At 34.0% G+C, this 19,320-nt stretch overlaps 1 protein-coding gene across 5 annotated transcripts in view; it reads left to right on the forward strand.

The window, feature by feature from the left end:
• The window catches only part of Nemp (Nuclear envelope integral membrane protein), an 89,184-nt gene that overhangs the window by 26,260 nt on the left and 43,604 nt on the right, over positions 1–19,320 (forward strand). For all 5 annotated transcript variants that reach the window (XM_089094583.1, XM_089094587.1, XM_089094588.1 and 2 more), the window contains 3 exons: positions 7,199–7,314; positions 11,796–12,015; positions 17,323–17,492. In XM_089094583.1, coding sequence (XP_088950709.1) covers positions 7,199–7,314; positions 11,796–12,015; positions 17,323–17,492 — 506 coding nt within the window. The remainder of the gene's footprint in view (positions 1–7,198; positions 7,315–11,795; positions 12,016–17,322; positions 17,493–19,320) is intronic.

The raw sequence follows: 19,320 nt of genomic DNA on the forward strand, positions 1-19,320 counted from the left end.
AACAGCAGTACTGACGAGGAAACCCCGTCAGTAGTCGAAGATGATGATTTCACCATATCCGAACGGCCAAACGTCAGGGAGGAGGAGGAAAGAGCATTAAGTCTACGATGTCAGTCAACTACTGATACAGGCATACTCCCTGTGACCAGTGCTGAAGCCCCGCCAGATGCAGGAAGAGTCACTCGCTCAGGTAGACTTTCCAAACCACCTGCGCGTATGAACCTGAGCATTGATCGTAACGTTGATATCCACCTCCGTCCAGTCTGGCAGTGATGGAAGCCATTTCTACATGAGAAAGAAGATGAAATATATTGATTTGATTGCTTTGCTTTTGCGCTGTTTGCTTATGCTTATGCACTTTATTTATAGGTTTTGGGTCTCCATTAAATAATTGAATTCAACTCTTAACTCCGAAGATAGAATACGTTACAGGCACACCGCAAAAACAACATCGTAGAGCATGCTTGTGAATCTTCAAGCATTGTCAAGAATATGTATGGCACTCTTTGAGTTCTTCATTCCTTCTTCACTGAAGGCACTAAGCGCTTCACCTATTTCAAAGAGGCCATGGAAAAGATCAAAGGCAAAGTTCAGTTGAAAACTTTGTCAGAGACAAGATGGTGTGCCAGACATGAGGCTTTTCTAGCAGTGTGGAACACGGTGCCAGAACTAACAGAGCTCCTTTTTGACGATGAAAAATGATACTTTATTAGACACTGACACAAGAAGTAAAGCCCAGAGCCTCAGTATTGCTACTATGCGATTTGATTACATCTACCCACTGAGCTTCATGAGACTTTTGCTGAAAGAAAACAAACAGTCTCAATGTTAATCTCTGAGCTGAGAACCTTAACATTCTAGTTGCTACTCAATTGATGGAATCAAGTTTAAAGTCATTTGAAGACATCACTGATACAGACATCGAAAGACAGATTGAAGTATTGGTGATTCTCACTAAGGGTATCGTTTTTGATCCAAACATGGAATCTATTCATCTGGACAATTACAGCCCAGAACAGACTTCAACCGCCACCACAGACCACGCTCAATTCCAGTAAGATTTAGAGATACGACACCTTCTTCAACTGCCCGCCACTTAACATTCAAGGAGTTCTACTTTTAGGGAATGGGATCAGTCATAGCAGTCCTTGTCTCAGAAATGAAAGAAACTGTCAGAGACACAAAAACAAATATTTTTCCTATTTTTGAGTGCCTTGTCAACTGTGAAATCACTGACTGTGATAATTTCGTGCAAGCATTCCCCATACTTAACCTGATGAGTGAGAAATTTGAATCTCAACTACGTCTCTTCAAATACGATGCTGAAGAACAGCTCATTGACAGAATATTCTAGAATGCTTTCACTATTACAAAAGAACTGATATCCCTTTGGTATGGAAAGCATTCCAGATGGTGAAGACTGTCCCTGTGACATCAGCTAAGGGAGAAAGAATATTTAGCAAGCTGAAGTTAGTGAAAACAGTTCTTAGTTCTGCAATGAATGAAGGACGGCTTGATCACCTGCTGACACTAACCTGTAAAAGTGATTTTTTGGACCAGTGTGACTTGTCTTAGATAGTTCAAAAGTGGAAAGGAATGAAAACTCGTCGAATTTCTCTCTAATTATGATTTTCCTTATGCGATTTTAAAATATATTCAAAGGTCAATTTTTGTTTATTTCGTTAAAATCAGGTAGCAATTTGGTAAAATCTAGAGAGTTCGCCTCCCTCCCCCCCTTCCCAATGAAAAAAGGCTCGGGACGCCCCTTCTGTCATACCATATTTTTGGTATAAATTCAGGACCACTCCAGGTCATAAGGAGATAGATTAAGAAAACAATTCTTACTTCACAATATGGAAAATAATCCTCAGTAATATCAAAAAATTGGTGGGCTGGTATCATTTTTCCACCCTGGAAACAAATAGGCATTTGCAAAATCTGCTTTAATTATTGCAGGATGATGCTTGTCTCCATTTTTGTTAAACTTTCTGCCATGACACTATTGGACAGATGATCTGCATTCCTGCATAGAAATAGAAGAGCTCAGCAAGCTGGGTTCATACCTGACAGGTTAACAAAGGAGCAAATCTTCACTATGCACAAGTTGATGAAGAAGATAAAAGAGTTTCACAAAGAACAAATATTAAATTTACATATTAAATTTGTAGACTTCAAAGCAGCTTTTGACTCTGTAGATTGCTGTTACCTCTGGCTGATACTAGAACCACATCCTACCCCATTAATATTCCTCACTTTTCAAAAAGCTTTATAATGGGATGGAGACCTGCATGCAAGTCAATGAAAAACACTGTTCTTCTCTTAAAACTTTGTGTGCAGAATCTCTCTGTCTGAAAAGTATCATATTACTAAGTAATTTGCTTAATTTGAGTTTCTTAATGAGTTTCTTAATTATAGTGGCTCTGAGGTTAGAAATAAGCTACATGAAGATTATGAATAATATTTTTGAAAAAGGGGAAGTACATAGCAATTTTAGGAAAACCGTAAGTAAACCACTGTATAAGAAAGGTGATAAAAGTGACTGTGGTAATTTTGAAGGCTTTAGTTTTGTCTCTGTAGGTAGCAAATGAATTAGTAATATGATACTTTTTAGACTAAAAGATGCTGTAGACAAAGTTATAAAAGAAGAACAGTGTGGTTTTAGAAAGGGTAAAGTATGTGTTGACCAAATTTTCACTCTTAGGGTAATAATTGAGAAGTGCCTGAGTTATAAACACCTTTAGTCCCCAGTTTATAGACTATAAGTAAGCGTTTGATTCTGTTGATAGAAGAGCTTTAGCAACGTTCTTATCCTTGTATGGTATACCAGACAATTACATTAATGTGGTTAGTCCTATTTACAAGAATAACACTGCTGCAGTTAAGGTAGGAAATGAGATTAGCAGTTGGTTTTGTATTAAACTCCTAAACAGGAGTTTAGTAGGGTTGTGTTCTATCCCCATTTATATGGACCATTTTGATTAACTTTGTCGTAAGGTGCACAGGAAAGGCAATGAAATGGGGAGGAAAAATTTTCCTGGCCTTAGATTAGGCTGATGTTTTAAGCCAGGATTTTTATAGGAAGCCCAAGATAAGTTGTTCCGATAAACTTGCGTTAGGAGCAAGTTTATTTAACGCAAACTTGTGTTAATTAAATAAATTACCCTACTTTAGACTACGTTAGGGGGCGCGTGCCCCCTCACCCCTCCCCTCGATCTGCCACTGATTTAAGCATCCTAGATGAAAGTATGAGCAAAATTATTGAATTTTTAGAGGTTTTGCAAGTTCAGGGTGCAAGAATAGGTATGAAAATTAGTATTAAAAAGACTAAGCTGCTAAGGCTAGGAATATTTTATGCACTGATAATCTACGGAGGAGCCTAATAAGAGATGTACATTTTGAGCTCATACCTAATCACAGATGCACTGTTGAAGCTTGAGACTAATCTTAGGAATTGGTGCCTATTCTTGGGCAGGAGGTCTTAAAGTTAGAACTGAGAATCTAAATCATAGACCAACTCATTCTTGGATAGATTTAATCAAAGATAAGAATTGTGAAGCAGAATAATTGGGTATAAATGATACCAAAAAAGTGTTAATAATTCAACAGAGGTTATTGCAATAAATTACAATGACTTATTGAATAACCACAAATATTATGCTCTTTTGAATGCAATATTATCATCAAAGTTAATTTCTTGTAAACTGTTAGATCCTTTGAAACTAGTCAAAAATATTATTAATTTGGACTAATTGGTAAATATACCAAGATTTATCTATCATTAAAAGGTGAAATTGCTGGTAATTGATCTCTGGAGAATAGTAAGCAAATAATTGATTTAATAGGTTTCAATAAGTACTTTTGAAAACAATTCAATAATTCTAAATGCCTATTGAGCACCAGGAATTACAAAAATCAGTTGTAATAAGCTTATGAACTGCAAGGGCATGATTAGGAAGGATGCATCTTGATTAGAATATTTGTCCAGGATTCGGTAATGTCTCAGAACTCATTGTCTTGCTCTAGACTATGATTGTACTGTTGGGTTTGGATTTGTTGCAGGAAAAGCTAGAATGACATCGCAACTGCCCTAATGGGCCAGATCCGAAATGTGGCCTTAGACATGTGCTAAACCCTACTGATTTTTTTAAATTCTTGCTAAAAATCACCTTTTTTGGAACAAAAAATAATGAGGGGTGATGTAATTATGACACTAGCAATTAGTAGGTTTCAGAGATTACCCAATAGTGGATTTCTTTTTTTTCTATTTGATTTCAACCCTATAGCCTACTATAACTATTTCTTTTTGTTGCTACTTGTTTTCCACTGGTAGGAGTTAATTTCAGAAGTACAGGTATTACTATTGAATCTTCAACATGACTTGATACATAGGAATCCAGGAATACTGCACCAAAATTAGATCTGAGTAAATCTATCTTGTAACACATGTATCAGATAACAAAAATGGAGTTTTCCATTTAATACTCTTTTCAAATGGGCATATGCTATCACATGTCAAATATACAATGTGATCACATCCCAGCAACTCCCCCCTAATGCCTGGACATAGCCCTAAGCCATATGAAAAAAACTGGTCAAAGTTACTTATATGGCAGGAATCAAATAGAGAAAAAAAAAATCAATATATGATTTGATTTACTGTTCTATGTCAATATAATATAATAAACCCCCTCCCCGAATGGAGCTAAATTTAGCTTAGGTAATATACATGAGTTCGACTATTTGTTTTCTTAATTGATTTCCAGTTGTGGATAATAAATAATTCCAAAAAATTTAAGCAAACAAACAACGTTTTTTAATTTTTTTTTATAGTTTAGACTAAATCCAGGCTTTAGAGGGTGGGGGGGGGACTTTTGACAATAGGGATTAGTATATTTGAAAGAGCATTAAAGGTATATTTTTTTTTCTGTCTCATCTATTTGTTTCAAGGCAAACTTATTTGTATTGGTTTCAATAAGGACTGTGAGTTATTGATTACTGCAATAATGCTAGTAGAGTTTGAAACAAAAAAAAAAAGAAAAAGTAAGGCAAAATATTTTTTATGGGGTTAAATACCTTGTCTTGCAGCTATATAAAACTTGTCCACTTTCTAGTGTGGTTCTTCAAGATACAACTAGTATAGTTGTATCTTGGAAGGTTATTAACATAAAAGACTAAAACGGGGAAATCCTATATTATTATCTATTTGGTATTGTATAATTGAAAATTGTTAAGCTAGGCGGATGCACCTTCTAGAATAGGGTCCTATGCAGGCTAGGCCTTAGGAAGTCTGTATTTCTACCTGCACCTCCTCTTCCTGTGCAGTGAACTGAATAATTATAGGCTAGGCAGGGGCAGATTTATTGTTAGGTCTAGAACCTGCTGCTCTACATACTAGGCCTGTTTTTTTTTTTTTTTATTAATGGATGTCGTCAGAGCTAGATTCCCCTTTACTCTTGTCACAAGCCTCATGCAGTACACTCAACAACTCATTCTGTTAGGTCTTTTCTGTTCAATGCCTATCTTGTGATACCATTTCAGATGGGGCTTAGGACTTTAGTCATTAACTGTATATGCTGACAATGTTCTTCTTTTCAGTTGTAGCTGGGGAAACCAATTTGATATTTTTTTATATTTAAGTTGCGTCTTGCTTGGTTGGTCAATTAACCCTTCAAAATAAGAGTTGTTTGTGTTTTATTAGTTTTCACCCAGTGGATGCTTTGGATCTAAAAAAATTCTTCTCTTCCCTAAGGAATTTGCTGTGAATTTTGTTTGGATCTCAAAGTGGAGTGAGAATTTTTTATCAACCTGTACTATAAAATAATAACAGTTGTTTAGGAAACAAAACCACACCCTGAGTGCTGCTTGACATCTGTCACATTCCCCTTGCTGAAGAAAGGATCCAAAAGTAATTTTAAAAATTATAGACATATCATTAAATAGTGAACCCATTAAACTTCTCCCGAAAATACTCGTAGATCAGATAAGAAACATGACAAGACATGTGATACCTGAGTATCAAGTTTGATTCTTGTAGAACAGGTACACCATAGATGAAATATTTGTCATCAGACAAGTCACAGAGCAGTACTTAGAATTTGGCAAAGAACTCTGCAGCTTTTCATTTGCTACAAGTTAGTCTTTGACCTAATCATGCAAGATGGTCTGTGACATATATGGGTTCAGTACTGGATTCCCTATGATATTATAAGAAGTCTTTACAAGGAGGCAAGAAGCACTGCGGAGAGTATTGTAGGACCTGCTGAAGATTTTTCTACTTCCCACTGGATTTTGTCTGTTCCTGAATGATATATTTGCACTTGTCCCAATTATACGGGAGTAGTCTTAAGTATATACCTATGTATCCTGTTTTAATCTGCTCTAAATGATAAAATAGAAGATCTCTAAACCACTACAAACATTATCAACCACATGACTAGTTCCTTTGGAATGATGATTAATGCCAGCAAGAGCAAAGCAATGAGAGCACCTGGGCATGTAAAGACAGGTCTTCCTCATAAAAAAATCCTATCCAGGGTGATGAAATGGATTGGGTCATTCAGTTCATTTACCTAGGACGAAAGCAGACTACCACTCCTCAAAAGATGTCAAACTAGCTCTTATATCTGCATGTGTCAAGTTAGTAAAACAATAGAAATTGTTTTTTATGTACTTTCTTTTCTACAACGGTCGAATTGGTCTGTGCTTTGAAAAAGTATTCATAGCATATCAAGTTTATGTTTAGTTAAAAAGAACTAAATAATAAGCTGTGTCTTGCTAAATCACTTATGCATTATTCTTATGTATATAGTGTTTTCACATCACATTTAGCTCCTGATTAAGTTTGGATGTGTTTTGACTAGTTAAAATCAATCATTTTAGTCGGATCTGTGTGCTCCTATGCTCTCAAAGATGCTCTGAAGATAAAATTGGTTTTGATAAAACAAAAAAAAGGCATAATGCATGAACATCCTTGTCAATCAGTATATAATTAATCTTTTTGACATGCTGACTTTTATTTATCCTTCTTTTTTTGGACTAATCTTATCATATTCGCTTTCTTTTTTCTTTTTTTTGCTATGTTTGTGATAGCTATTTTTTATAATTTAGTCTCATTTTATCTTTAATAGAAAGGTATGACCAAATCATAGGCTAAAACTTCTTAAATCTCTAAAATAATTGAATTAATTTTCTTTTGCAGAAGGAGAGGCCTGTAAACCTTTAAAAGCTGGCAACTCGGTTGACGCAAAAGGTTTCCAAATCTTTTGCTACGTTGGGGAAGAAAAACAGCTTTCGGCCTATTTCGCTTCTGCATATGTAAGCATTGACTTAGCTTATATGTAAGAAGTACTTAATAAATGTGAATAATTTTTAACAGAGCACAATGTTCAGGGCCGAATTTAAAGATTTGACGTTTCTAAGCCCAAGCGTTTTTGCTGCTCCGTATTCATACTATAGGAGGGAGTGTCAATTTACTGTAAGAAAAAAATCTTTAGGATGACAGTCTTTATTTTGTCCCAAAATAACGTCACTTATGATAATATTTTTAGAATCAAATATTTGTATGTTCGGGTATTGAGTAAATTAAATAAATAAACAAGGTATTGGAAATAAGTTTAATTCATTGGTAAATAGCAACACATAAATGCATGTACGCATTATATATTATTTTGTAAGTAGGATTATTTATCTTCAAATCCAATTGATAAAGCCTTCCCCCTTGCTTTTTTTCGTGCGAAGGTGTCATCGCGTGGCGTCTCTTAAGTCGGCCTTCCCTCGACAGGAACAGGGATAATGATGTCAATCTGTTGTGGCTGATTGAAGATCTTAAGTAGTTGTCCACCCAACGAAGGGCGAAGAAGGATCTTTCTCCTGTGAAGTCTGTGTAAGATACAACAAGAATTATTCTTACGTCAATTCTATTGTTTGGATAGCTGTAACCGGTATCAAAATGTCAAAAAATCTAGCAAACTTTAGTTAAAGTCACTCTTTTTTTTGTTCATCAGTATTTTGTTCCAAGAAGGGTTTCAAATATAAACATTCGTCTACAATCATAGGCTCCAGATAGTCAGGATAAAAACTCAGTTGCTCACTTGCATGCTTCGGGATTTTTGAGACGTGATTTGCGTGGTGGCGGAATGCACCTGGTACTTTGACGATAAATCAAATCAGTCAAGTCTTTGTTCAGAAAAAAATAGCTCAGTGATAGTTTATTGCCCCCCTGGCATTATGCACCTCTAGGCCCGGGCTTAGTGGGCCTATTGGTAAATCCTGGTCTGACAGTGTTTGAGCTTAGCTTCAGAGCATTTCATGGTCCAAATGAAACAAGAATTTATAAAAAAAAAAGAAATTCTGAAGAATTTCTGTGTTCTCCAAGAAGAAATAAGCCAGAAAAATTGAAAAGAAGAGAAAAATGTACATTTATTTGTTGGCTAAATAAAAGGGTAAGCAATGAACAAATATATTCTTTTTCTCTCTGTATTACTCCTATCAGATCTAACACAAGATTACCACAAACAAGATTAGGGATACTGTTCCTTAAATCTTCTAAAGACGTGAGTGTCATATACGCTTTGCTTTATCTCCAGCTTGTACCAAACTGAAAGTTTCAATATAATTGCCTTTTTCGAAATTAGTTTAATTGCATGAAAATATGTATGCAATATGTGATGTTATTTGTACAAAATACAAATACCATTTCATTTTGTTCATAAGCAGGTTTTGAATATTTTCGAAGACCTCACTGGTTATGCATGACAAAATGAAAAAAAAATTGTGAGGAAGAAAAAACGAGGATATTTCCAGCCAGTGAGAAAAGAAGGATTAATATGCGGAAATTTTGGTAGAGACCTCTGCTCGAGCAATACGGATAAAAGTCTTGAAACCATTATAATGGTTCCAAGCTCTAGCTTGCATAGTTTAGCTCCAAACATCTGGACAGACAGACAGATTAGTACTTAGATTTATGTATATAGGAATACAGAATTCAATATACTGCAAATAATCTTTAGGAGTGAAAAATATCGTCTATTCACCCGTTGATTTCACGTACTAATTAAAAGAAAACCTCAAAAAATATTTTTTTTTTTTTCAAGAAAAGTAAAGAGTTATATTAAATCAAACACGAGCATAAATAAATTCAAATAACAATTCAAGGTTAAAACAAACAGAACTTGCCAAGTGTTTTTATTTTAGTAAAAAATATTTTGATTTTTTTATTTTGAGCAAAGTGTTTATTTGTCAAAAATCAACAAAAAAGGAAACAAAATTGCCATAATAAACGAGAATACTGACAAAGAACTAATAAAAGCTGACTGATTGTTTAATATGTAATGCTATTCATTCCTGGAACTTAGCAGTTTTGAATGTTTTAACATTACAAAAGAGAAAACGTTGAAAATATATTTTGTTTCCAGTAAAGCATGAATGACACTTTGGCCTTTAGAAGGTATAGGGGCGTTAGCCCTGCTATTATTTGATATAATTTCCGTTTGCTTTGAGTTTTATTTGACTATTGATTATAATTTATGTTGCCTTTGGGTCTCATTTATTCATTAATTGTGATTTTGTTCGTTTTAAGTTTGAATTATTATTTGACTTTATTTCTGAAAAATTTAAGCTGGTTTCATAAACCTTTAACTTATACCCTTTGCCGTTCCTGAAATATTGCAAATATGCTCTTTTAACAACATGCAGAAAGGGTCTTTTGATTTAGTTCAACATTCCCTAAAAGTTTCCACTTAATACTTGAGATTCTAAAAATGCATCATTTGACAACCTGAATACAAGAAGTGTCCTTTGAAGTTGTTCAACGAGCCCTGAAAGTTTCAAGTTAATGTCCTCAGCCGTTCCTGAAATATTGCAGCTACACCGTTTTGACAAGATGAATGCCTATAGTTTCTTTTGGTTTAGTTCAATATCACCCTCAATATGTCCTGAAAGTTCCAGCTTAGTACCCTTAGCTGTTCCAGGTATATTGCAAATACGCTCTTTTGACAAACTGGATTCCTTGAAGGTATTAACTTCATACCCTTAGCCGTTTTTGAGTATTGCAGACATGTCCTATTGTCAATGCGCATATGTATCATATTTTTTTATTTTGCTAAAAATTCCTCTCAGCATGCGTCGAAATTTTCAAATTAACACGCATAGATGTTCCTGATATATTGCCTTGAATATGACACGTGGATGCACATATCATCTTTTGATTTATTTCAACATACTCCTTAACGTTCCCTGAAGGATTTAACTTAATATCCTTAGCCATTCCTAAAATATTGAAAATACTTCATTTTGAGAACTTAGATGTATTTAGTGTCTTTTGATTTAATTAAAAACCCCCCTCAACATTCTCTGAAAGTTTCATCTTAATAACTTTAGCCATTTTTAAGATATTTCAGATAGGCCGCTTAGACAATCTGTATGCACATAGTGTCTTTTGATTTATTTCAAAATCTCCTCAACATTTCCTGAGCCTTCACCTTAATACCCTTAACCTTGTTATCTATTGATTTTGTTCATAATCCTGCTGAACATGCCTTGAAAGTTTTTAACTTAATACCTATAGTCATTCCTGAAATATTGTCTCTTGACAACATGCTCATAATGGCTTTTGATTTAGTTCAACATCCCCTTCAACATTCCGTGAGGTTTCACCTCAATACCCTAAACCTTTTCGGACATACCCACTATCAAGCAACGGGCAAACGATATAAACGATGGGCAACATACAAAATTTACAGTCCTTATCCCAGGGATCTGGAGGGTCATCTTCTCCCTGGAGTCAAGGCTGTTGGATCTTTCGACTATTTTGAACAAAATGACTATATCCAAATTTTAATAGAAAGCGTTAGGGGGGAGGGTAGCTAAAGAGGGCGTGGGAATGGATCCGGATGGGACTCCCTGAAAAAATGCACTAGAATTTTCAATTTCCAATCGAATGAACCTTCCCGAACTCTCTACGATAAGTCTTTCCATACTAAGTAGCCTGGGAAAATAAATAATACATACAGCCCACTCCGCTCTTCAATTAGACAGCGGTATTTCGCTGCCCATGATATTTGCTTACTTATTCACTTAGAGGACATGCGTTCATCTTTTTCAGTTCATGTTTTTCAAATCCCTGAAAGGCTGGGGAAAATCCGTAGGAATGCCATTTTGAATATCAAATCCCTAAAGATTGCCTCATTTTTCAGCTTCTTTCCAAATCAATAGTAAATCCCTATTATGCAGAGTTTTAAAAGCAATTGTTCAAGACGAGTTACGTATTTTGCAACTGAAGACCAGCTACTTGTCGTTTCCATGTTTAAAGAATCACTGGCTAATTGAGCTCTGTGTTCACCAACAAAGTATGAAATCTGGACCAATGAAGACAAACCATGTGTTGATAGGTCTGTTAGTCTGTCATGAAATAGGACCAGTTTTATTCTCAGTCAACCCCCCCCCCCCCCATCCTCAAACCATCAACTTTTTTTGGCCTCTGCTTTGATTACGGAAGCGAGTTGCTACTTTTAGACAAAATAAAGAAATTATGCAATTGTTATCACCAGCTGGTTTCATCATACAGCCTTCCCTTTTAATGAAGATTTTCATCACCACTGAACTGCGGTAGCATTAGATCAAGTTCCGAAACCCAACATTGATGCAAGTTTTTCCCACTAAACATATTTTCCTAAATATTAATTTTTAAATTTACTTTCTTTGGGCTCCATATTACTGCTGTTAAAGTCTTCACTAGGTGGCAGGTGAGATTTTGTAATAGTTATCTATTTAGCATTTTCTTTTTTATTTACTTCCAGGTTCAAATTGAAACACAAAGTGAAACGTCTGACCCTACAATTTACACTGGGTATTCTAAAGAACAAGTTGTCGTCCAACGGATTGAGCAGTTGTCAAAATGGTTAAGTCCTGTTTTACCATGGCAGAAAGGGATGTCTGTCTCATTAAATCCTTTCAATCAATCAGCCATTGGGATAGAAGTTGAATCAGAAGATTACAAAGTGAATTTGGTGCTCAAGAGTAATAAAACCTCATCTTCTTCTTTATAATTTATTGACTGTGCAACTAGATGTTTTGGTTTTCAAACTGTTAACAAAAACGTTTTTAGATTAACTTTTCGGTAAATATTCATGTATGAAAGTCTTAACCCCTGTATTCATTGTGGCTTTTGCAGGCGAAGTCGGCAGAGTAAAAACTGATTTTGTTCATCGAAAAACAGACTTTTCTTTAAAAAAAAAGCCATTCCAAATGCGCCTTATTTGCTTTTTTGAGCCTTAAAAAGTACCACTGGAGACTGAGGCTGCTGAAAATTAAAAAAAACATGGACGATTTCGCCTGAAAAAACCATAATGAAGACATGGCTTTACAAGTTATGGTGCTAAGGCTGGCCTTAGTATTGAAATTGTTTTTATTTGTCTTACTTTCTCTTTGCCCCACTCAATTTTACATGTGGAGGTGTTAAGGGTGATTGTCCGGGGGAAATTTCCACCGGGTTGGAATTGTCTGGGGAATATTTCCATGGGGTGAATTTTCCGAAAAATAAATTCTCCATGGGGAAATTTTCTGAGGGAGCAACTCTTTACTGAAGGGTATTTTTCCCGGAGGGAGGGATTTCTGGCATGATTCGAAAAACAGTCAGAAATTAAAGTCTTTTTCAAAAGAAAGTGCACTAAGAAAAAATTTTCGTCCGGAATCGTCTGCAAGAAATGTTCCAGGTCGAATTTACAGCGAGAATGGAATTGTCCGAGGGGATTTTGCTGGTAGTTTTTTAAACCTCGGTTTTTACGCCAAAGTTGAACCAATATGATCTTTGATCTTTGTAAATTAATAATAGTTTCCTGAAAAGCCTGATGGGGTTAGCTAGTCTGTTCATTTATTCTGTTAAATCTTTGCTTTATTCTGCTAAATCGGTAACTTGTTATTTTCAAATGAAAATAGCATTTCGTCAGCCCATATTACTCACCTCCGCCCATCTCTGCTGATTGTCAGGTCAGTGAATTAGTAAAGAAATTTGCAAAGAAAATAGATGAAAGTTTTATTTTAACAATGTATTCTGAATTTAAAGACCAAAAAGAATTCTCAATAATTATTAAGAATTGTCTTAATGAGGAAAACAGATTAAGAAAGTAAAGACGTATTTTATTGTTGTTTTACGGATATTGTAGAAATATTTAAGAAAGGAATCTGACAGAAAAGTCTTAAATCCAATTTATAGGTCTTTTTTGTATCAGTGTTATAAGTCAGTTTATAATCTTCCCAGCCCATATCTTATGCATGGATACCGCCATTCATATTGTCATGAGAAAAACCAAAGCTTGAGTTTGAGGCTTTTTCCAAAAATGAGTCGTCGAGCTTCTAAGAATCTGCTTGGGTTCCTTATCCTTCTGTCCGAGGGGTCACCCATTTTCCGCCACCTGGCGTATACCCCAGAGTGGCACGTGTGTCGCACAGTTCCAACACGTCTAGTGCTTCCCTGCGACTTGGTACGTTTTTGTCAAGCTTGGCACGTGCAACCTGGTGTACGTGTTTCTGAAAGTCAGTGACTTCTCGCTCTCTTCATTTTTTCATAGGTGTGTTTATCCCATTTTAAGTAGGAGACACTAGCCATGAAGGGGATAGGAAGGGGTTGCGATCTCTAACTCAAAGACTGCCTGATAAATTTTTAGAAGAATAGGGGGCTTATAAGCTTTCAGAATGAGTTTTGGGATATAAAATATGAACAGTAAAAGTGAAAATATGTTAAAACTTAAATTTGAAGTCGATGTAATTTGGAAAGACTAGAAAATAGTTCAGTAATCAAGATGTTTTCGTATTTATTCATAATAATTGAACACATTGTTGTTAATCATACCATTTATTTAATTCTTATCTAAGTTGAACCAATTAAGAAATTATCTAAGTTGAACCAATTCTTTAAGAACGACTCTTGAAACGCAAGGGCTGTTTAATTAGAACATAAGAAGCTTTTTTAAAACTACTAAAAAACTTTAGCGTCAAGAGCGAGGCTTAGGGATATATATATATATATATATATATATATATATATATATATATATATATATATATATATATATATATATATATATATATATATATATTAAATTCAATGTATATACATTCTATCAAAACATTCAAAATTTTCTTCCTTTTAAATCTATTCTTTTCAAATGTATTTAAAATCAAATAGTGAATCATTCAGGGCCCATTCACAATAAGATTTTACTAATATCGAGATTTAGCTAACGCTATTTGGAGCCAATCAGATTTTTCGTAGATTTGCTGATTGGCTTAAACCAACGCTAGTTAAACCACAGTAGCCTATTGGTAAAATCTCATTGTCAATTGGGCTTTATTTATTTTCCAATTCAAAATATTTTTTTAACAAATATTACAGACTGCCTAAAAATTATCAATTAACGTGTTAAAACTTTCATTCAGGTGTTAGTTTTTATGATTTTTACTAAAATAGAATCAAAGGGGACATTATTGACGAAGAAGTGTGCTTTTCAAATAAGAAAAATACATTGAAAGTCAAAAATGTGTTTATTCTGTAGGTTTCCTTACTATAAAATGAATCAGTATTTTGATTGTTTTTTTTTCTATGTTAGGACAAATAAAAACATCTTCAAAAGATATCATGTTTATTAAGGTGCAAATGACAGCTTTAGGAGGCATAAGGAGCTGGCATTAGCTGATTTTTAGTTTCTATTTATTCATTCATAGTTGTTTTTCTTTCGTTTTAAGCTCGGTATAATTCATTTTACTTTCTGTTCTACTTGTTTATTAGCATACATTTTGTTGGGTTCGGGTTCGACTTGTCGTAGGACTTTCTACTACATTTCTACTAGTTTTTGGCTTATATATATATATATATATATAATATATATATATATATATATATATATATATATATATATATATATATATATATATATATATATATATATATATATATATATATATATATATATATATATATATATATATATATATATATATATATATATATATATATATATATATATATATATATTCTGAGCTCGTAGTACTGTAAGACTGTATATATATATATATATATATATATATATATATATATATATATATATATATATATATATATATATATATATATTCTGAGCTCGTAGTACTGTAAGACTGGGAAAGTGTAGTTTAATTCGCCACAAAAGAGTGGAAAGTTAGCCGCATTTGATGGTCACTTTTGTTTATAATTCTATTGAAGTTGTGCCCATTTTCCACAAGAGACCAAAAGAATCATAAATGTATATTTGTTCGTTTTAAGTGGGAAAATCAATATTTTGTTTGTTTAAAAAAGCTTTTTTTTTTGAAGGTCAGTTCTTTTCAAATGAATTCACTCTTTTTAATATTTCTTTATATAATTAAAATGTGTCCGTAACACCTAGTCAATCATCTGAGGTTCTATAACCGGTTGCTGTAGGCATTATTTCTCTGTAGTAGTTTTACAATCAGAATCAGTTGGTTTCTGATCATCACAAGAGGACATACCTTATTTGTCACACATCTTGGGGATCGATTTGAAACTTTCAGATTTTTTTTTTTTGGGGGGGGGGGTTAAAAGGAATGATTATTTTGTGTTTCAAAAAAGGGGACAAAATATTGTTTCTCGTGTCCTCACAAAAGAATATAAGCTAAGATTGTTTTCTTATGCCTGTTGTTCATAGGATCTTTGGCCATTACTCCTTTAAATAATGAAGATTTAAATGCCCAAAACATTTTTTTGAACTGCTGGAAAGTTGTGTTTTTGAGCTGGTGAGTTTTGAAATGTGTGTGAGATTTCAGCTGCCACAATGCAACAAAACACAATAGGCATATTCCATATTTGTTTAAAAGGAGTTGTGTAAACTTGGGTATGTTCGATATGTGGAATTGATTGGAGTAGTGGGAGTTTTCGTATACTTTACCTTTACAAAAACAAATGAGAGTTCACACTTTTTATAACGGTATCTACACTAACTTATATAATATGTTTAAAAAAGTATTTTGAAGGCTTAGTTGTCTTTAGTATGCATAAGTAGAAGATAGTCTATTGTAAGCTTATTTTATAAATAGAAAAAAAGATTAAATTTGTAAATTCAAATGTTCTTTGGAGGTACGTGTAAAAAAAACATAAAGAATAAAAGCCGCACGTATTTATAACGTACATGAAATTTTAAAGAACATATCAAATCTGAATGGTATGCTATTGCAGTTAATAAAAAAAGCTACAGTTTTCGGTACTTGACTCTTTTTGCCTTCTATTATTTTAAATAGTTGCACTGATTCTTAGTCTTTATTTTTTTTGAAATGTAGTTTAAAAATGAATACCGTGAAAACCTCTACAAATTAACATTACAAAGCTGAAAGATTAGAACAGGTCAAAACAAAAGTATCTTTTAAAGGCATCTTACGAGCCTGTCACCGTTAATTTTATCAGAGTATATTTTTAGGCATAATATGCAGTTTTTTTAGTATTCAAAGAGATGGCACTTCGGTTAACAAAATTCTTAACGAAAAATTCCAAGGCTGTAAAATAATAATTTTTTTTTTATTAAAAGAATTCCCTCGTAGCATCTATTTCATATCATGCTCCTAGAGAATTAACTGCGAAGGTCTATGACTCCTCCTCCACTTGGAGCGTTAATACCCGTCACCGCAGAACAATAGTCTAACCCGTCACCGCAGAACAATAGTCTAAGTTTCAGGGAAATAAAAGAAAGAAGAAATTAGGAAAACAGGAGTCTCCTAGATATAAAGTCGATGAAGTTGTCTTCGTTAAGGATAAGAAGGATTAAATAAAGAAGCAATGAGCCTCGAAGATTCAAACTTGATGAGGTCCACAAAGTATGGTTACCATTATTAGGCATTGTTTGGATAAACTCAAAAAATTAATTTTTATATAATGGTTAATACCACAATCAGTTAATGAACTTAGCCATCGAATCCGAAATTTTAAAAAGTCTCTACTAAATTATGCTGAATCATAATCTTCATAACCAAATTCTTTTGCGTCAGCACTAAAACATCTTGGATTTTTTCCCAACCACGTAATTACTACATTAACATGAAAACAGTTATGTTTATTTTTCTAAAATTTTATCTCTTTTTGTTTATTTGTTACCTTTATAAATTCATGCTCTGAGCAGTTCCCATGTTTCTTCTTTATTATTGTAAAAGCTATAGCGTTTTAATTTAAAATTACAAAAAAAGATTATTTTAGCTTTTTTATATTCAAAGGAATGATGCTAGTTACTTTTTTATTGTGTTTTCTGGGGCTGCCTGATAATATAAACTGTTTGCTTCTGTTTGCAGGAATAAGTGTTTATCGTTTGACTGCTTTAGTCTGTGGAGTTGTGCTGTTTTTTTGGGCACCATTCCTAGCTGCAAACGCAGGATTTTTTTACGGAACTGGAATTCTTACCGGTGTATTTGCATCCATTTTGTTGTTGCTCTACCTTTTATACAAGTTTACTCCGCTCAAGGTAAGTTAATAAGAATTTAAACACGTATTAGAAAAAAAATCTTCTAATACTAAAAACTCATTGCAGCACTAAGTTGCCTGAGGCGAACATGCCTGCGAACGCTCCTCCTCCGTCCTCATCTATTCAAAACTTGCCTTTTTACATCCTCCCAAGAGGTCTCAGTTTCCTTTAAGCTTTTTATTGCGACCTCCTTCCACCCTTTTGGGGGACGACCTGCTTTTCGTTTGGCCCTAGATGGTAGGCCGAAAAGGACGATCTTTGGCAACGTCATCCTTAATATGCAAAAAGTGTCCTAGCCATCTCAACATTTATCTCTTCATAGCCCTAGAAAGTGGGATAGAACCTCATTTTTCATATAGCTTACTGTTTGAAATACTGTCAGTCAGACGGGTACTCAAAAGAATCTATGGACAATTCCTCTTGAAATATCTAAAAAAATCCTCTTCTTTCTTTCTAAGCGTCCACGTTTCAAAACCATACTTGAGTCCCTCAAGTTTTAGAACCACTGTCATCATTGTAGCTGCCAATATTCTAATCTTAATTTGCAGACTTCCTATTCTTCCCAATCTTCACCTTTGTTTATTCCCAGTCTAAGCGACTTAATCTTATGAACATTAATCTTCAATCCTATTCTTGTATCCTGAACTCTGAAAACCTTCCAAAAACCATTCATTTTGCTAACATTTATATCTAGAACATTTAAGTCTAAGAAAGTTCTATATTCCTATTTGATCGTACGCTCATACATAGCCTTTGCCGCGTTCCAAAATGATCCATATAAATGGGGATAGAACACAACCCTGTTTTACTTAAGATTCAATGTGAAATAAACTACTACCTTCCCTTCCTACCTTAACCGCAGCAATGTTATTCTCGTATATAGCACAAATCAATTTAATGTATTTATGTGGTATATCATACAGGGATAGGACCTTCACAAAAGCTCTTCTATCGGCTGAATCAAACATTAGGACAAAAAGGCAAAACAAAATAGTTTGAAAACTCAATTATTCGTATTTAATATCGCAAAAAAATCCTTAAGAAAAAAAATCTTAAAAAGAATAAACGAGTCTTGAAATGCGAAAAAAAAAAGCAGACAATATTACCTAAAACTTCAAGGGCCTTATTCTCAATAAGGTTCAAAAATTCTTAATTTTCATTTAGTGCTTATGAAGTTTCTGGACTATAGTTCAGTTCCGTCATTTTTTTTTTTTTAGCAATAACTTAAAGTGATTAGTTATAGAATTTACTGTTGTATGATAGAATTATAGAGTTAATATACTATTTTATCCTTCTTTACGCCTAGTTTTGAGCTTACCTCTTCATAGGCTTTGTCCCACATTAAGCCATATCACTTTAGAGCCCTCGAGTATCCTCAGCCCTTCATAAGAAATCTGCTGACCTCCACCATAATAACTGATGTGAAACTTTGCAATACTTTAAAGCCATTAGCTTTACTGGGCAAATAAGCTATGATAACGGTTCTTTTTATAGACGGCAAATACGTTGCCAAATGTCTTATCGCACGCCATCATAGTCTTTGAGACCCAGAAGCTATATCATATCGTTCTTTACTTAGTTCTTTATCGTCCTTTACATATCGTTTTTTATCGTTTCTTTACTATATCATATCGTTCTTTACGTTCTTTACTTTATCCATATCGTTCTTTACTTAGGCAGCGCTACGTCCGCTACGCTACGTTCTTTATCGTCCTTTACATATCGTTTTTTATCGTTTCTTTACTATATCATATCGTTCTTTATGTTCTTTACTTTATCCATATCGTTCTTTACTTAGGCAGTGCTACCGCGCAGCCTAAGTAAAGAA

The sequence above is a fragment of the Artemia sp. Qi Xiang Cuo genome, chromosome 9 (assembly GCF_049724085.1).
Source record: "Artemia sp. Qi Xiang Cuo chromosome 9, ASM4972408v1, whole genome shotgun sequence".
NCBI lineage: Eukaryota > Metazoa > Arthropoda > Branchiopoda > Anostraca > Artemiidae > Artemia > Artemia sp. Qi Xiang Cuo.